Below are 17986 nucleotides of genomic sequence, written 5' to 3'. Positions count from 1 at the left end.
TGGCCTGTGGAGGGAGCACGGCATCACAGCGCGCGGGGCACACAGGGCACCCAGACGGGGCCCTGCACATGTCGGATGCTCTGTTATCCAGAATGAATTAAGTCCAGGTGCTGGCAGGCAAAGGAGCAACGTACCTGGTCAAAATCCACCCTGACAGTAAACCGCCATGAACAGCCTTATGTGTTTTTTATACACATCTCTGTAGAGCATATAAATAATACATATGCAAAATACTGAGATGTACTATGGACTTTTACTGGCAAGAAGAATGTCACTGGTGAACTTAGCTCAGTGAGAGAATATGAGCAACTGCAATGAGACTCCACGGTACCAAAGACATAGATTCTCTACAAGGCTCTTCAAATAACCACAGATCAAGTCAGGGGCCCACAGTAAGCAGTGTGCGGTTATTTTCAAAACTAAGTTATCCATGGCTGATTCATGTCAATGTATGGCAAAAACCACTACAATATTGTAAGTAATTAGCCTCCAACTAATAAAAATAAATGGAAAGAAAAATAAAAATTGAAAAATATATATTGAAAAATAAAAACTAAGTTAACTGAACTACCCAAGTGATCATTGCATTCTAACTTTATTTCTTCCCCAAACAGGGCCCTTGTTGAGTTTCTAATATCCTAATCACTCCCCAAATGGGAGATGAAATACTAGCTTTGATTCAGTTTTAAGTAGCTCAATAAAAATGAAACAAATATAATTATTAAAGACAAAAGCAAAACGATACAAAAAGCTCTAACTCTGCAGAGAGAAAACAAAAGGAAGTAAACTTGAGGATTCAAGAAACAATCGCTGGTGCAGTTCAACTCTCTCTGTTCTGGAAAGGGGGAAAGGGGGTCCGTGTCCACTTAACCACAGCAGGCACGTGCCGTGTCCACCGGTGACAGAAACAAGCAGCTCAGGCTGACATCACGTGCGAGAAACGCCACTGGGGGATGTCCAGTGGCCACCACTGAGTCACAGCACCATTCCTCTACGGCCCCAGGACCAGCTGCACTTGAAGTGAATGCAAAATGTTACAGAAAACAATGAGTACCAGAGAATTCCACGCTACCTGCATGTGTGAATGAAGACTGTAGCAAAGGCAGTTTCAGCTTGGACCTGACAAACAGCCAAGTCCATTACAGAGCAGGGTCCCCTGGAGGAGTAAGCCAGCGGCTCGCACATCTTCACGGTGCTGCCAAACTATAACCAATGTACAAAGTTCTGACATAACTGAACTTGCCTATGGTTTTGAACACTTCTCAGATGACTACAGAGCGGAGCAGGTCCAGAGGCCTGCTGTGATGTGGGTACACCTTGATGCCAGGGGTGAAAGGGGGACAAGAATCACATCACAGGGATGCAAAGTGCAGTCAGAGAAGGCCGCTGTTCTGCTTAAATCACGACGCAGTCGAGAGTCTGAGGACAGTGGACGCTTTTACAGAACAGCCAGCGCTGCAGCTGCAGTGGTCACGTGTGCACACAGGCAAGAAACAAGAACTCATCTCACACGTGACAGGTGACGTCACCGCTACCTGTCTACCCCCCTAACAGGGTGAGAGCATCACCTGCATCCCCGTCTCGTGATTACATCACTAACACTGCACTCGATCAGACTGTGAACTTGTTAGTGGCTCTGGCTCTCATGGTTCGCAGTGACCGCAGGGCGCTGCGCTGAGAAGGGCGTGCAGCTGGTATTAGACCTGCGCGGGAGCGAGCGAAGCACAGAACTGCAAACGTCACCGTCCTCGGTACTCGGGGAAGGAACACCCCCCCAACCCCCCCCCCCCCGCATACAACATACACTGTGGCCGAAATAGAAGACATCTGTGCTGTAACTCCCCACGTAGGGCCTTCTCCCATCTTTTCTTTTCAGTGAAGCAGATTCTACAAAGAAAAACCAGGGGACTTGCAAACGGCCTACACCAAGCTCCTGGTGAATGCCTGGCACTTCCACTTCCTCAGCCAACTTTCATTTGGTAAGATTAGGGAAAAAAAAAATCCTTGTTAGGAAAAAGCAATGCAACAGTTTTTAATAAAAGAAGGAAAGAAGACATATATGCTTCACTGGCTTTGAAAACAAAAACCCCACCTTTGACAGCCAGGCTAAAGCAACAATTCCCTGCACTGTCCTCTCTGCCTGACCTCGACCTCCGGTGGGCACCCCGAGACCCCACGGGCTCCTCACTGCAGGAGGACAGGGCCCTGTACTGCACATCAGCTGTCTCTACTCCCCCTCTGCCCACTGACCTAGCTCCTCATCTTTCGCTCCACTTCGCCATGAGTTAAAGGCTAGAGTCATTTCTCAGCAACTTTGCTCCAAAGCGGAAATAAGATCCTTTCCCAGATTGAAACTCCCTACTCAGATTTTCCTCCCAGCCATGACTCAGCAGTAGCGTCTTTGGATTTTGCCCAGAGAATTTACCTGAACTAACCTCTCACTTTTAAAAGCTATCTGCATTTTGAATTCCTTTAAAAACTCTGAATTCCTCTCCCAATCTACTACCCCCTTCAGGGTCACACAGGAAACACTTTTTGGGTAACTGTCCAACCACCCCCTTTTCTCTGAGGACTGCCTATCACTCAGCCCCTGCTCCAGGCAACTCTGTCCCCTTGATGCAGATTATCAAACCAGAGGTAGACAACTGGCCCCAGTCCAGCCAATCAGATTCTCCCTCTAACTGAACGGGCTTGGGTACCAGACGTCAGGTAGAGAAGGAACAACCCAGAAACAGGGAGAGGAGCAGATGAGAGACTGTAGGTCATTAGACACAATAACTCTGGCTGTCAATCATTTGGCTCCCAGCTCAGGCTGCTGCATTTCCAGCACTGGGTTTCAGGGAGAGACCCTTGTCTCCTTCACGTATATTTCCACTTTGTCTTAAACAAGGTTAATTATGTTTCTACGCTCTGTAATGAAAAGGTTCCTAAGACAGCCACCGGAGCGGTAATTTTCAAACTCCTACCCCACAGTCTATGAGGCCACAGCTTCAAGAAATCTGAAGTTAACAATGTCGAAGGGGGAGAGGGAGAAGAAAGAGGAGGACAGGGCGAAAGCCGAACTCTTCATTCAGAGGCTGGAGTTCATTCAGCTCAAGAGAAGGTCAGTACCTTCCACATGACAGGCACGCACTCTGCTGGGCACCAGGAGAAGCAAAGCAGGGGAACGGGGAACTCAAGAGTCCTGGCACAGCTGTGAAGGGAAGACGGGAATGCACAGACAGGGCTCCCACAGGCCGCCCTAAGCAGGATGAGAACACACGGCTGGGAAGCGCGGAACGAGCTTGACAAGGCGCGCATGGAAGGTGGCAGTCAGAGAGAATATGCGGATTATCAAGTGTAGCAAAGCTGGCTACCCCAACCTCAGACCACTAGATAATTTAGGGAGGAAGTTTCTGAAGGCCAGAAGCCTCTCTACAGACACCCTGTAGGAATCTTCTCACTTTAACTCTGTATTAGAAAGGCACCTAAAAGCACCTAGGTCAAATAGCATGGTAAAAACAAAATAATTTTCTAAGTAGTTATAGAGATTACATCTTTTTTTTTTTTTGGAGATTACATCTTATAGTGAGTAATAAAGTGAGAATTTGTAGCACGAATTTAAATAGGTGATTATACTCTACAACTATTCTATTTCAGGTTGCTGAAGGACATGAGAAATATTTTACATGAAATGTTAAAAGAGCAATAACATCATCCTACAGTATTTTCTTTAAAAACAAACAAAAAGTTATGAATTAAGCAAATAAAGTGATCTTAAATGTCAGAATCATTATCACACTTTTAGCAATATATCCAAAAGAAGTAATAGAGATGTGGAAAAAGCACACATGAAAACATTCTACATAGTGTAACAAAAAATAAAAAGCCATCTAAATACCCAGTAACAAAGAGCATACCAGATGGCTATTGGAATATTACTGGATAATATAACTTAGCCACTAAAAGGTAATGTAATAACAAAATGAAGTATATGTTGAGTGGGGAAAAGATATAAAATGAGGTATTCTCTAATCACAACAGTACTTAAAAAAAAAACACATTACAGAAAACTCAATACATACAGAAAAATGCTATAAAGGAAAACATGATAATGTTTACATAACAGTGGTAAGATAATGAGTACTTTATTTTTCTAAGCTATATTTTTTTTTGGTCAAGATGTATTATTTATAAACTTTTAAGAAACACCTCCCCCTTTTTCCTCCCCGAAGTATTAGAAACCAAATGTAAACTCACTTCATCAGAAGCAGATCGAAGACACTGGACAGCAGCCTGTTTTTTCATTTCTTCTAGAGTTAGATCTGAGCCCTTTCTCTTACTCTTTCCCCATTTCTTATAAGCTCCTTTTTCCCAGCCCAGGAAGATGTCATTCTCCTGAAATAAAATTAAGACCAGTTTCAGTGATCAACATAAAGTTTCAAACACTTATTATTTCCCACATACTTACACACACATTTCCCCTACAAATATCTTCATTCACAAGTTGGTACACATTAATAAATTATGAGGCCATAGAATGCTGTCAATCAGAACAATAATCAATAATCAATCAGATTATTCAGGATAACCCATCATTTTAGTACCTATTACTGAGATTACTATTAGATTATTATTTAGGATTTATGATCTCAATAAATCTGACCCATTTATATTTGTAGTAAATGCTAAAAAACAACTCAGACATTCATATGCAAATTTCAGTGTTATTTAAATTTCAGTATTAAAAACTATACACACAAATGTCCTCTTTTCTGTACTTCCCACCTGTCAATAGCAAGTGTTCACATTATTAGCTTTTTTTTTTTTTTTTGGCCATGCCTCATGGCAAGGGGGATCTTCAAACCCATGAACCCCTTCAGTGGAAGGTTGCGCAAAGTCCTAACCCCTGGACAGCCAGGAAAGTCCCTTACTAACAGATTTTAACATTTAACAGTTGGAAGGTTCATTCCTATTTCTATATCTTGCAGTCCAGAAAGCAACAGATATAAAATATTCTGTTAGTATTCTTAGCTTATTCTTCCCTTGATTATATAATGCCTGTTATAAAAACTAAGGAAAATTTGAAAAATAGGAAAAAAGCAAATCTTCCATGATCCTACCACCAGTGAAAATAAGAACAATTTCACACACTTTAAAAAAAAAGAAAAAACACGACTGAATTCACACTATCTGTATAATTTTGCACTTATATGGTAAATGCTGCTGCTGCTGCTGCTGAGTCACTTCACTCGTGTCCGACTCTGTGCGACCCCATAGACGGCAGCCCACCAGGCTCCCCCGTCCCTGGGATTCTCCAGGCAAGAACACTGGAGTGGGCTGCCATTTCCTTCTCCAATGCATGAAAGTGAAAAGTGAAAGTGAAGTTGCTCCATCGTGTCCGACTCTTCGTGACCTCATGGACTGCAGCCCACCAGGCTCCTCTACCCATGGGATTTTCCAGGCAAGAGTACTGGAGTGGGGTGCCATTGCCTTCTCCATTGTAAACTTTACCTGCATATTACTACAAATTCTTTGGCTACATAATATTCCAATAGGTTTACTTCACTTCCCTAAACTGGGACTTGAATATTTTTAACTGCTCTGCTACGTCACTTTGCCTTTCATTTGGTAAGTTACTATTAAAACCAATGGACATATGACAAGAGTTAGAAAAAAAGAGATTAGAAAGAAAGACTAAGGCAAATTAAGAAAACTACTCAGAAGAATATCTGGCCTACAGTAAGCCCTCAGGAAATGGATATGAATTAACAAATGAGCTGGAATAAAGAAGGAAAAGCACAATAATAATTAATTCAAAAAATCTTTAGGATCAAATTCATATACCATCAACTGTCTGTCTAGTCTTTACTTTGATCAAATACATAGAAATTACTTTTCTGCCACCAGGTAAAGAGTGGGAGGGCCCTTCTCTCCATACTCATCGCAATTAACATACTTTTTACATAATTTCTTGGGCATGTCTGAGCATCTCATGAACCCAAAAAACATTTTCTGGCTGAGTGGTGTCACTTCCATTTGCCAAGGGAAAATGTGCCTGATGACCAAGTAAGAACTCTCAGTCTGTTTCCGCTTATCTACCGTGTTTGGCTAGATGTCATCTAAAACCTGACTCTGACATTTCTTATCAGCAATATCTTCGGGAGATAGAGCTTGTCCTTTCACAAGGATGGGAACGGAACCATGACAATGTAGAGTCAAAGCTTCTGAAGGCAGAGAATGGTCGTAGCCTGGCTCTGTTGCTCACGGTGTAAACAGTAAAGGTAGAGACGTTCTGTGTCATTACTCAGAAGAGGGCTCCTTCCTTTCTGTCTCAGTTGCTGAGACTGGCTTTCCCTTTACTGAGCATTATGAACACGTTTCTCTACTGAAGCCATGTTTAAGCTCAGCAGGATTAACAACACATTTAAAGGTCCAAACAAAGTTTTCATAGACAGACAGACAGACTTTCAAAATTCACATGGACACACAGTCCTTCGGGAGGGCAGTTTGACCATACACATCCAATATCTTAAACACGTATATGTACTTCTGATCAATTACTCTTGGGAATTTAGCCTAAAAAAAAAATCACCAAAATGTGCACAGATTTTGCTATAGTGATGTTCAACATATATTTCTCAACAACAGCAAACATGGACAAACAACCTAAATGTCAAGAGAGGAGGACTTGGTGAATAAGTTATAAGTGACCAGGCAGTAAGATACAGCCATTAAGGAGATGACGAAGCACATCTATCGACATGAGAAGCTATCCCCAACATATTCAAGAGCAGCAGTTCATACAACAGTATGATCTCATTTTTGGTTCAAGTACACACGCACGCCTGTTAATGTGCATTCAAATGTCTGAGAGAAATGTACAAAGAGACCACCAAGCCTGACTCTTGGTGAGCGGCAAGAGGAGTCTACAATTTTTCTTGTAACTAGGTCAGACTCCTTGAATGGTCAAAAGTTGTTTTTTTTTTTTCAAATGCAAAACTTGTAAGTCAAGAATAGAGAAATGAAGAGTTCCTATAGCTCTTCGCCTAGAACAAGTGTTTGGTACCTGCTTTGTCTGTCACATACCACAGAATTTACTTTTTAAATATACAATTCAGGGGTTTTGGGTATAATTCACAGGGTAATGCAAAAATCATCATTATTTTTAAAACATTTTTCATCACCCCAATTGGAAGGCCTGCGCCCACCAGCAGTCACGTCCTGTTTCCTTTCTCCCCCAGCTCACCGTTAACTACTAACCTGTTGTCTCTATGGACTTTGCTGTGCTGGGTATTTCGTATAAATGAAATTACACAATCCACTTCTTTTCCTGCCTGGTTCCTCTAGGTCAGTGTAACACTTGAAAGGCTCATGCACGTTGTGGCATATTATCAGTACTTCATTCTCTTTTATGACTAATGTTTCAGTCCATGGATGTACCATATTTTGTTTATCCATTCATCCACTGATGGACATCTGAATTCTTCTCACCTTTTGGCTACTGTGAATAATACAGCTATGAACATTCAAATACAAGTTTTTCTACGGACATATATTTCCAGTCTTGCTGGGGATATATCTAGGAGTGGAACTGCTGGGTCACATGGTTACCTCTAGGGTTCAACCTTCTGAAGAGATGCCAGGCCTGTCTATTCACTCTCTTGATGCTGTCCTTTTATGTATAAAAGCTTCTCACTGTAATGAAGTCAATTTACTGATGTCCTTTTTGGTGTTTGTGCTTTGGTACCTTATCTAGAAAATCACTGCCTAACCCAAGTTATGAAGTCATAAAGATTTATGTTTTCTCCTAAATTTTACAGTTTCAGCTCTTACATGTAAGTCTGTAATCCATTTTCAGTTAATATTTATATGTGGTATGAGACAGGAGTCCAACTTCATTCTTTTACACGTGGTTACCAGCACCTTTCTCTGAAGACTACTCTTTCCCCACTGAAGGGTCTAGTTGGAAATTACAATGGTTTATTTTTGTACTTGCAGTTCTGTTACCTATAGCCAGTCACATGTAGGCCAGGATCAAACCGTCTTGCTTACAGGGGCCATGCAGTAGGTTTTAAAATTGGAAGTGTGAGTCCTACAACTTTGTTCTTTTTCAAATTCTTTTGGCTATTCTGGGTCCCTTGCATTTTGCATGAATTTCAGGATCAGCTCATCAATTTCCGCAACAAAGGCAGCTGGGATTCTGACAGGGGTTGCCCTGAACCTGCAGATCAGTTTAGGGAGCACTGAGACGTGATGGATATTAAGTTTTCTAACTATGAACATGGGATGCTTTTCTACTTATTAGGTTTTCTTTGATTTCTGTCAACAATGTTTGTAACTTTTAGTGTGCAAGTCTTGACTTCTTTTGTTAAACTTATTCCTAGCAATTTAATTATTTTTGATTCTACTGTAAATTTAATTTTTCTAATTTCCTCCCTTAGGATTTTCTACATATAATGCCATGTCATGTCAATAGTTTTTGTTTTTCCTTTCCAACCTGATGTTTTTTTTCCCCTTACCTAACTGCCCTGTTAATGCTGATTTGTAAGATTTTATGTATCTCATATTTGAAAATGTCTTTTCACACAGATACTGCCGAATACTGGTATTAATCAATAGGCATGGGTTTAATGGAAACTATTTGTCGCTTAGAAGGCATTTATAAAATTCTTCTTCTCTTGATATGTGCCTTTTCAACGTGTTATCACATTGCAGATCACTCCTAAGTGAAAGTGAAGTGGGAGCTCTGCAGCGAACAGTTACACAGATTCCGAGATAAGACATTTTCCTCTGCACTGCGTTAGGGAGTGAAAGATGTTGCGGAAACTGCACAACATACCCAGTGCAGACTTGTGTGGGAATGGAGGTTTTGCTTCTTGTTTTAACTTTTGACATAATGAAAATGAGTGAAGCAACCTAACATTAATTGTGACTCAAGCAACGTTAGCTGTTAGAGTGAGCCTACCTTATTACAAATTTTCATTTAAGTGCTATTTTGCCTTGTAATTTTAGGCTGAATTCATGAAGAAACAACATCAAGTCTATAGGTAAAGCTATACAAACATTAGCATATGCGATAACTGTTATGTATTCTGCTCTTTCCACTTACTATATTTGAGAGCTCCCTTTTTCTATTTTTAAGCTTCATTTACTTTGTGAATGTATTATGACTTACTAACCTTTAGAATTAAACTAGCAATTAGGTTTTAAAAGAACACAGTATTTTAAAAAAAGCTCTATACTTCTACTGTTATATTTTCTATGCTGCAAACTCATTAAAAGTCCACTTGGACATGAACATATAACATTAAGTGTGTGCCGAATATTCACTAGGTAAACTCAGTAAAGCCTGGCATGCTGCAGGCCACGATGTCGCAAAAGCGTCGGACACGACTGAGCGGCTGAACAACAATGAATTCAGTAAATCAAGTTATGACTTTTCAAAGTCATAACCTTGAAGATAAAATGCAATTATCAAGTCCCCAAAGAAGCTATGGCTGAGAACCTATTATCAGGTACTTGTCCGGTCACTATCGCGAGGGAACGAACTTAAGGCTAGAGTTCTGATTGACTTTGTCTTGCTGTCTTCTATCACAAAGGCAATTGAGAGCTGGAGGAAGAAAAAGGACACAACATTCTGAAACACAGCTAGGATCAGTGACGTCTGCTCTCGCCGCCCACTCCTTCTCCTTAGCAGTCCTGGAACACCAGAATCACCAGCGCCTGAATGGGACTAAGGCTCCTCCCAGCTCTGGGCCCTGATTAGCTGAATAGGAATCAGCACGTTTCATGCATCTGGCCACAGGATTGGCTGACAGAGAGGCAGATGACCAATCAGAAGCGAACAGTTGAAATAAAGCACCTCCCCCGCCCCAAAAGGTTTCTGCCGGGAATGCAAGGACCACACCCTCTGGAGCGTGTGGTTCAGTTCAGTTCAGTCGCTCAGTCGTGTCCGACTCTTTGCAACCCCATGGACCACAGCACGCCAGGCTTCCCTGTCCTTCACCAACTCCTGGAGTTTACTCAAACTCATGTCCATTGAGTCGGTGATGTCATCCAACCATCTCATCCTGTTGTCCCCTTTTCCCGCCTTCAATCTTTCCCAGCATCCGGGTCTTTTCCAGTGAGTCAGTTCTTCGCATCAGGTGGCCAAAGTACTGGAGTTTCAACTTCAGCATCAGTTCTTCCAATGAACATTCAGGACTGATTTCCTTTAGGATGGACTGGTTGGATCACCTTGCTGTCCAAGGGACTCTCAAGAGTCTTCTCCAACACCACAGTTCAAAAGCATAAATTCTTCGGTGCTCAGTTTCCCTTATGGTCCAATTCCCACATCCATACATGTCCACACATAGGACAGGATGTTTGCTAAACCTGATGCTCACCTTCTGCCCTCCAGCCCCAGGGAAGCTCTGCTGAACTAGGCGGGGGTGGTCCTGATTCCGGACTTCTAGATATATGACATTCCTTCCCAATTAAGCCAATGTATGCCAGATTTTTGACTGCGTGTGAATGAAAGATGCAGCTAGAATTTGAAGAGAGCCCTCAGTAATAAATTCACTTCTAACAGCTCAGAGGAACTGTAAATTGCCTCTAAGTGAGTAGCACAAATTAAATGAGCATAATGTCACCTTAAGTACATCCTTTTTTTTTTCCTACTAGGTCATCAGCCAACATGTTCCTCATTGGCCTTCCTGCTTTCAGTTGCCCAACCCAGCTCACCCACCACAATGCTGCCATTTGGCACTGCTGACTAAACACAGCAGCAGGTCTTCTTGTTTCTGGGACTAAAATATCAATCCCCTAGTGAAACACAATGACAGGTTCTTGCGAACCAGCTTCCTGCTCACCCTTCTCAGTCTAATCTCCTCCCACCCCTCACTGCACCCCCCTGGCTCCCAGCATCAGGCCCTCTTGTTTGTTTCCTTTCAAGGCTGTTCTGACCCAAACTCTGCAGCCAGAGTGTGGCAGGGACCCCTAACCTGGCAGCTGTCTCCTAGGGTCCATCCCCAGTCATCGCCACCATCCTGTCGTCATCAGTGCCCAGCAAGTCATGGGCACTCATGTGGTGAGTGAAAACTTAGAGAAGTGCATTAAATGCAGTATTTCTAGTCAGACCATTTTCTCTATTCCATGAAAAGATTTTACTGTAACACCCCACCCTTTTTACTATATCTGAGGAAGTTTGTGGACATGAACTTGTGCACCCACCATTATTACTAACCCCTACTCCTTATATATAAAGTTAATTTAATGTCTGTTAAGTGAATGGTTGTTGAAATACAGTATATGCAGCAAGATGCCTGAGGGAGGCAGGATGGGTCAGTTGTTATTGTTAAAGATTATGGTAAACGAAAACACTGCAGATGCTCGCCTTTCCAAGCAGTGAAATGCTAAACTAACAGGGATATACTGCAAAGTACATTACACGTGGGCGGAAAGAACAAACAAGTTCTGCTGAATACAGAAATGATCCATCTCAATGAGCAATTAGTACTAGGATTATTCTTTCTTAACCTGTGGGCAAAAATAGAAAATGCAACAATCCAGCTACATTTCTAGAATAATGGACTCTGAGGGAGAAGATACAATTAATTAAGGGATTTAAAAGAAACTGCATCTGGGACTTTCCTGGCAGTCCAGTGGTCTTCTGTGCTTCCAATGCAGGCTCTGTGCTTCCAATGCAGACTCTGTACTTCCAATGCAGGCTCTGTGCTTCCAATGCAGGCTCTGTGCTTCCAATGCAGACTCTGTGCTTCCAATGCAGACTCTGTACTTCCAATGCAGGCTCTGTGCTTCCAATGCAGGCTCTGTGCTTCCAATGCAGGCTCTGTGCTTCCAATGCAGACTCTGTGCTTCCAATGCAGGTGGCTCAAGTCTTATCCCTGGTCAGCGAACTAAGATCCTACATGCCACATGGAGCGGCCAAAAAACAGAAAAGAAACTAATAACAAAGCTACAGAAATCGAGACAGTGAGGTACCGGCATAAAGACAGACATACAGACCAATGACCAGAACAGACGGCCAAGTAACAGACCCTTACAGTCATGCTCAAAATGTTTTTAATAAGGGTGTCAAGGCCATTCAATGAGGAAAGGACACTCTTTTCAACAAATGATGCTGGGAAAACTAGATATCCACCTGCAAAAGAAGGAAATTTGACTCTTAACACACAACATATATAAAAGTTAATTCAAAATGGATCAAAGACCTAATACTTAAAAGCTAAAACTAAGAAATGTAGGGCAAAGATTTCTTGGATATGACACCAAAGACACAGGTAACAAAAGAGAAAACAGACAAACTGGGCTCATGAAGTTTTTTAAATTTAGTGCAACGAAAGACGATGAATAGAGTGAAAAGGCAAACTCCACAGGAGGAGGGGAAAATAGCCACAGATCACATATATGATAAGGGGTTAGTATCCAAAACCTGTAGAGAATATCTAGAACTCAACAACAACAAAAAGAGATTCAAAAATGGGAAAAAGACTTGAGAGTCTCCAAAGAAGATACACGTAAATGACCAGTAAACACATGAAGAGATGCTCAGCATCATCACTCATCAGGGAAAATGTAAGTGAAAACAAGGTTCCGATTAGGACGACACCGACAGGACAGAACAATGGTTGGTAGGACGTGGAGGAGCGGGAGCCTACTCACTACTGGTGCAGCTCTCGTATAAAAGCAGACCCACCACAGACCCAGCAGTCCCACTTCTGGAAGGTCCCGCTCAAGGCTGAAACCAGCGTCTTGATGAGACATTTGCATACCTGTGTTCATACAACTGTACGGCTCACAGAAGCTTAAACATGCAAGAAACCCAAGTGTCCACTGTTGGATGGATGGATATGCAAAATGTGGCATATCCGCATGACAGAAGACTGCTTGGCCTTAAAAAGGAAGGAAAGTCTGACACCTGCTGCCATGCGGATGAACCCTGAAGAGACAATGCTCAGTGAAATAAGTCGGTCACACACACACAAAAAAACAAAAACAAGCATCGTATGATTCCATTGATAAGAGGTCCCTAAGAGTAGTCAAAAATCATAAAGACAGAAAGCATTGGGTTGGCCAAAAAGTTCACTTGGGTTTATGTTAGCATTTTTGGGGGGTGGGGGGGACAACCTTAATGAACCTTTTGGCCAACCGAGATGATGGTGGTTGCCTGCGGCTGGGGGAGGGGAATTTTATAAAGCTTCCATTTTATGAGATGGAAAGGGTTCAGAGATGGATGATGGTGGCATAACATTATGAATGCGTTTGATACCGTGGGAATGTGTACACGTCAAGATGGGCGGGATGGCGGCGGTGGTGAGGAAGAAGCTTCAGTCACTTCTCTGAAGGGCGGCCCCAGTGTGCAGCTGCGGCCTCTGTGCTCACCTCCACCACGACCCCCCTCCACACAAGTCACACGCCTGACAAAGAAGCGCACGTCCGTTCATTTCTTTAATAAACATCTGAGCCTCTCCTACATCCCACAAACTGTCTCAAGGGCTATGAATACAGCAGAAAGCATGGCAGGCAAGGTCCCCAACTTTGTGAACTGCATATTCCAGTGGAGAAGACTTACAAATAAACAGAAGGCATGGCAAATAATCCTACAATTCTGGGTGTAACAAGTATTATGGGCTTCCCTGGTGGCTCAGATGGTAAAGCGTCTGCCTATAATGTGGGAGACCTGGGTTCAATCCTGGGTCAGGAAGATCCCCTGAAGAAGGAAATGGCAATCCACTCCAGTACTCTTGCCTGGAAAATTCCATGGATGGAGGAGCCTGGTAGGCTACAATCCACAGGGTCGCAAAGGGTCAGACACAACCGAGCAACTTCACTGGTTAAACAAGTGTTATGAAGAAAAATAAAGCAGAAAAGAAGGCTGAGAATGGAAGGCTTCTTTTTAAATATGGTGGTCAAAGAAAGACTGAGGCTAAGACAAGCCAAATAAACACCAAACTAAACAAGTAAACACACAAATATCCTCTTTTAAAAAGTAAGCCAATTCAAGACGTGGTGGGAAGCGGCCTGCGGTTCGTTCTCTACACCACAGGGGCACCAACGCTGACAAGATGAAGGCACCTGCAAGCAGAACATCAACAACTGAAGGAGCAGGGATAACTGAGTCAGAGAAAGGATCACCGTGTCGCGGCCGTCAGAGTGACAGTGGATCCAGGTGGGAGCCATCCGTGGACGGTAAACTCATAAAGTCTCCCCTGGACAGGTGGCCTGGAAACCACGCAGCACGGTGCTCAGCGTCGTTGTGCAGAAACCTGGCGGCCGCCGGCGCAACCAGAGTCAGCGTCGACAAGAACCAACCAGACTGCTGTCGCGCGCTGTCCGCCGTGACGCACCAAGAAGGAAGCTCTTCGCCTGCGTGATGCTACTGCCCTAAGGCCCACGTGCAGTCTAAACGGGAGGAAACAGACGCACCCACAATAGGGGACACTCTGCAAGATAACTGGTCTGTACGCCTCAAAAATGTCAACGTCATGAGACACAAAGGAATGATGAGGAACCACTCCAGGTTAAAGAAAATTACAGAGAGACATGACCACGAAAGTCAATGCATGATCCTAGGCGAGGGAAAAAATTACAATGGAGGACATCACTGAATCTCAACAGTACACTAGGTCATAATGTGTTGGAGTTAATTTCCCGGATTTTATAACTGTCCTATGGCTTAGAGAAAATGCAATCAATAAATCATATGCTGATTCATGTAGGAGAGACGGGCATCAAAAGGAGAGGGGAGAAATAAGCAGAAAGTGGGAAAATGTTAGCAATAGGGGCTGACTGAAATTCTTTGCCCTATTCTTCTAATTCTTCTGATGTTTGAAATTATTTAAAAAAAATAAGTTAAGAAATTTTTAAGATGATTATATGATTTCTGGCATTAAACATCTTATAAATTACTGGGAAAGACACATTCAAATAACCATAATGAAGAGCAGAAATATGGTCAAGTTTGGAAAACAACGATATTGTTTTCATCAGGAATTGTCAGAAGTGCATTCACAGAGAAAGGTGACCTGGGCCTTGAGGGATGGATTAGAAAAGTGGTTTATATTTACAGGTAAAAGTGGTTATAATGAATACCTGGTTTATCTAAGCATTTTATCAGAATATGGTAATCTTAACCAAAAAGATTAAAAAAAAAGAACACTTTGTGAAAGTAAAATGACTGTGACCAACTACAGTATCTACATATTAGAAGGCAGCTGTTGTCCAGGACTACAGAGTCATCAGCCGATGCCACAACGGTGCTCCCAGCCCTGCCCAGATCAGAGGCTTACACTTCACTCTGGCTGCCTGTCAGCCTCGACCTGGATGAGGGCCTGATCAGCTGCACTTCCTACCCCTTGGTCCAGGGATGCTGGGACAAGTACAGACCTGTTTCTTAGACCTCAGGAGCTCTCTGTTTCTTTTAACCCAAACTGAGAAAAGCCATGAATTCATCATGACAAATAAGGCCAGTAGTTGAAGCCAGGATCCTAAAACTAGTCACTTTCAAGGTCAGGCTAATTTCAAGGACTGAGGGGTGAGGAAACAAACACCCCCAAAGTGGAGTCACCTGACCGCCAATGGACGGGGGAGGTGAGGCCACGCCGGGTGTGACCCAGGGACCAGGGAGGCAGCACGCCCCCTCGCCTACAGCGGGCTCTCGAGCATGCCTGCTGGGCAGAGTCTGAGCCACAGGAGGTCAGCTCAGCACCTTCCCGTGGCTCCCTGCCCTGACTCCCTGCCATATCCTCCTCCTTGAGGCTCAGAAAAGTTACCGAGAGGCTGGCTGACCCTTGGGTCCTCTCCTATGAAAGGGCATATCCAATATGACCTTCCCCATCAGCACGAGACTTACGGGAACTGTGCTAGCCTGGGATGAGCAGGAAAGAATTTCAGGATCCTTTTGGCTCCTGGTGGATTCTCCTTGTAATTCTAGACATGCTGTTTCCACTGACCTTTATCCGTCCTGTGTCCTAAACATGAACCAGAACAGGGAGGAGCAAACATGCAGCACGCTGACAGCGGCCAGGACCCCTGTTCCCCAACTCCCTACGGCGAAGAAAGAACTCAGAGGAGGTTCACAAACAAGTCTGATCATGTAAGTGCTCAACTGTAATCTCAGCAGCAGTCCTACGTTTTATCCCTTTCAATATCCTATAGCATTTAACACTTAAAAACTTTGACTTGTGTCATATGAGTATATATTTACAATTGAAGTATATGATTTCTGAGTTAACAGAAACACCTTCCTCACTTCTGGAAAGAATAATTCTACTTTGGTTGTTACTCATTGTTTAGTCGCTCAGTCGGTTCTGACTCTTTGTGACTCTATGGACAGCAGAATGTCAGGCTTCCCTGTCCTTCACTGTCTCCAGGACTTTGCCCAAACTCATGTCCATTGGGTCGATAATGTCATCCAACTGTATCATTCTCTGTCAACCCCTTCTCCTCCTGCCCTCAATCTTTCCCAGCATCAGGGTCTTTTCCAATAAGTTGATTCTTCACGTCAAATGGCCAAAGTATTGGAGCTTCAGCATCAGCATCAGCCCTTCCAATGAACATTCAGGACTGATCTCCTTTAAAATGGACTGGTTGGATCTCCTTGCAGTCCAAGGGACTCTCAAGAGTCTTCTCCAACACCACAGTTCAAAAGCATCAATTCTTTGGTGCTCAGCCTTCTTTATGGTCCAATTCTCACATCCATACATGCCTACCGAAAAAACCATAGCTTTGACTAGACGGACCTTTGTCAGCAAAGCAATGTCTCTGCTTTTTAATATGCTGCCTAGGTTTGTCATAGCTTTTTCTTCCAAGAAGCAAGCATCTTTTAATTTCATGGCTGCAGTCACCATCTACAGTGATTCTGGAACCCAAGAATATAAAGTCTGTCACTGTTTCCATTGTTTCCGTATCTATTTGTCATGAAGTGATAGACCAGATGCTATGATCTTAGTTTTCTGAATACTGAGTTTTAAGCCAGCTTTTTTTTTTTCACTCTCCTCTTTCACCTTCATCAAGAGGCTCTTTAGTTCTTCTTCACTTTCTGCCATAAGGGTGGTGTCATCTGCACATCTGAGGTTATTGATGTTTCTTTCTCCCGGCAATCTTGATTCCAGCTTGTGCTTCATCCGGCCCGGCATTTCACATGATGTACTCTGCATAGAAGTTAAATAAGCGGGGTGACAATATATAGCCTTGATGTACTCCTTTCCCAATTATGAACCAGTTTGTCGTTCCTTGTCTGGTTCTAACTGTTGCTTCTTGACCTGTATACAAGCTTCTCAGGAGGCAAGTAAGGTAGTCTGGTATTCTCATCTCTTTAAGAATTTTCCAGTTTGTTGTGATCTATACAGTCAAAGGCTTTAGTGAAGTCAATGAAGCAGAAGTAGATGTTTCTCTGGAATTATCTAGTTTTTTTCTATGATCCAACAAATGTTGACAATTTGATCTCTGGTTCCTCTGCCTTTCCTAAATCAAGTTTGTACATCTGGAAGTTCTTGGTTCACATACTGTTGAAGCCTAGCTTGAAGGATTTTGAGCATTACCTTGTTAGTATGTGAAATGTGTACAATTGTGCAGTGCTTTTTGTGATTGGGATGAAAACTGATCTTTTCCAGTCCTGTGGCCACTGCTGAGTTTTCCAAATTTGCTGGCGTATTGAGTGCAGTACTTTTACAACATCATCTTTTAGGATTTGAAATCGCTCCTCTGGAATTCCATTACCTGCACTAGCTTTGCTCACAGTCATGCTTCCTAAGGCCCACTTGACTTCATACTCCAGGATGTCTGGCTCTAGGTGAGTGATCACACTATCACGGTTATCCAGGTCATTAAGACCATTTTGGTACAGTTCTTCTGTGTATTCTTGCCACCTCTTAATACCTTCTGCTTTTGTTAGGTTCATACCGTTTCTGTCCTTTATTGTGCTCACCTTTGCATGAAATGTTCCCTTGGTATCTCTAACTTTCTTGAACAGATCTCCACTCTATTTGGTAGATTTAACATT

General features: G+C 42.8%; 1 protein-coding gene across 6 annotated transcripts in view; it reads right to left on the bottom strand.

The window, feature by feature from the left end:
• The window catches only part of KIAA0232 (KIAA0232 ortholog), an 82070-nt gene that overhangs the window by 28563 nt on the left and 35521 nt on the right, over window positions 1-17986 (bottom strand). For all 6 annotated transcript variants that reach the window (XM_043447568.1, XM_043447573.1, XM_043447574.1 and 3 more), the window contains one exon: window positions 4240-4377. In XM_043447568.1, coding sequence (XP_043303503.1) covers window positions 4240-4377 — 138 coding nt within the window. The remainder of the gene's footprint in view (window positions 1-4239; window positions 4378-17986) is intronic.

The sequence above is a fragment of the Cervus canadensis genome, chromosome 26 (assembly GCF_019320065.1).
Source record: "Cervus canadensis isolate Bull #8, Minnesota chromosome 26, ASM1932006v1, whole genome shotgun sequence".
NCBI lineage: Eukaryota > Metazoa > Chordata > Mammalia > Artiodactyla > Cervidae > Cervus > Cervus canadensis.
The sequence above is the reverse complement of the archived record's forward strand: the minus strand, read 5'-3'. Positions and strand labels throughout refer to the sequence as shown.